The sequence below is a fragment of the Ursus maritimus genome, unplaced genomic scaffold, assembly GCF_017311325.1.
Source record: "Ursus maritimus isolate PB19 unplaced genomic scaffold, ASM1731132v1 scaffold_24, whole genome shotgun sequence".
Classification (NCBI taxonomy): Eukaryota; Metazoa; Chordata; class Mammalia; order Carnivora; family Ursidae; genus Ursus; species Ursus maritimus.
In genome coordinates, this window is record NW_024424897.1 from 1026576 (window position 1) to 1028625 (window position 2050).

The 2050-nt window shown below is 67.0% G+C and overlaps 1 protein-coding gene across 1 annotated transcript in view; it reads left to right on the top strand.

Moving 5' to 3' along the window:
- LOC103666010 (carbonyl reductase [NADPH] 2) overlaps positions 1-1136 on the top strand; it is a 4121-nt gene extending 2985 nt beyond the window's left edge. Inside the window, exon 8 of the mRNA XM_040639843.1 lies at positions 1006-1136. Within this exon, the coding sequence (XP_040495777.1) occupies positions 1006-1109 (104 nt within the window). The 3' untranslated portion in view covers positions 1110-1136. The remainder of the gene's footprint in view (positions 1-1005) is intronic.
- The last annotated feature ends 914 nt before the right edge of the window (positions 1137-2050 follow it).

Genomic DNA, 2050 nt, shown 5'->3' on the forward strand with positions numbered 1-2050 from the left:
GGGGAGTGGGAGAGCAGGTGGACTGGGGAGGGGTGGCTGAGGACCTGGGGCAGATGTGGCCTTGGACCATCTGACTGTCTACCCTCCCCCAGGACCCTCAGTGTGAACCTGCGCTCCGTGTTCCAAGTATCCCAGGTGAGCCAGTGGGAGGGCAAGGCCCAGGTGGGAGTGCCACGGGGTCACGCTGCCCCTCTCTTGGCTTCTAGATCGTGGCCCGGGGGCTGATCCAGCGAGGAGTGCCTGGCTCCATTGTCAACGTCTCCAGCATGGTGGCCCATGTCTCCTTTCCCAACCTAGCTGTCTACAGTGAGTCCCTCTGCCCAGCCTGTACCCCCCATTCCATGCGGGAGATGCTGGGCTCCTGGGCTTAGCCTCTGTGCAAAGGAGGCTGAATCCCTACGGGATCCTCAGTGCTGTCTGCCCTCCACAGGCTCCACCAAGGGCGCAATGACCACACTCACCAAAGTCATGGCCGCAGAGCTGGGACCATACAAGGTGGGCATGGGAAGGGGCGCCTGGGGAACAGGGGTGGGGGGGTCACAGAAGGGGGATGCAGGCACAAGGTAGGAGCTGTGGAGCAGGGCTTGGGGCTGGCAACGATAACGGGCAGCAGAGGGTATGGGACAGGCCTGAGGACTACCCCAGGCTCTGGGCAGTGGGGTCAGCCACGGACTGAACACGGACAGCAAATTCCGCAGGTGTTGGGGGGAGGTGCTTAGAGGCTGTGGGGGCGGGGCTCATCTACCTGCTGAGGCCAACTTCGGCCCCGCGCCCTAGATCCGCGTAAACTCCGTGAACCCCACGGTGGTGCCGACGGCCATGAGCCAGAGAGTCTTGACGGACCCCGAGTTCACCCGGAAGCTGAAGGAGCGGCACCCGCTGCAGAAGTTTGCAGGTCAGAGGGGCTGCCGGGAGCGGCGGGAGCCACCTGGGCGGCCCGGGTGGCCGGGGCGCGCCGCGCTGACCACGCCTTCCCGCTCGCCTGACCCTCGCCGCTCCCCGCAGAGGTGGAGGACGTGGTCAACAGTATCATCTTCCTGCTCAGCGACCGCAGCGCCTCCATCAGCGGCTCGGGCATCCTCGTGGACGCCGGGTACCTGGCCTCCTAGAGCGCCCGGCGCGGGGGAGCCGGGGGGGCGGTGCTCGGCCCACCAGGCCCCGCCCCACGCCCGGGCTCCGCCCCACGCCCGACCACGCCTTCACCCTGCCGGCCCCACCAGCCCCTCTCCCCTCCAGACCCGGTATCTGGCCACCCGCCCCTGTCGCCCCCGCCCGGTGTGTCCTCCGCTGTGCTGGTTGAATTTGCCAAAATAAATGGAAGCCATTCTCCTGGATCCAACGCGTGCCAGGATTTTGGAGGAGCAGCCGCGAAGCTGGGGAGGGGAGGACCAGGGGTGGGGGGCGCACATTTCACTTTCCATGAAGTGAGGGGAGGGATCCTAGGGCCAGCCGGATTCCACCGCCGACCCGGGCCTGTGGCTGGAGGGCTGCGACTTGTTTACACAGAAGACAGCCTTGTTGTCCAGCCCCTCCCCTAAACAGCCAGTCAGCCCTGGGCGAGGCCAGAGGCCGGAGGGCGGCCTACAGCCACCTTCCCTCCCCTGGAGGCGCTGGCCCCGCCGCCCAGCCCCATCGCGCAGCTGCGGCCACCCCCGGTCCGAGAGGTTACGGGGTCTGGCATCTGGACTAGACGTCGGCCATCCCTTGGGAAGATGGGAGGGAGCGCTCAGCCCGGCTGTTCGGGAGGGGGTGCTGAACCAGTCGAGTTTATCCAGCCCAAGGGAATCCAGCTCCACCTCCAGGAACACCTCCCTTCGCAAGACCGCTCCCGGGAAGGCGGCCCGAGCTGGGAAGGGGTCCACAGCGGCTGCCCTGCCTTGTGTCCCTGGCCCGAGTCCAGGCACAGGAGCTCTACAGGGCACCGGGGGGTGATGAGGCCGGAGGTGGTCACTCAGCTAGACTGGAAAAGTCTCCAACCCTGAGCAAGGACGCAGGAGATGAGGGGCTGGGGTGGGGTCCTGCAGGCAGTGGTCCCGCTGGGGGGGGGGGG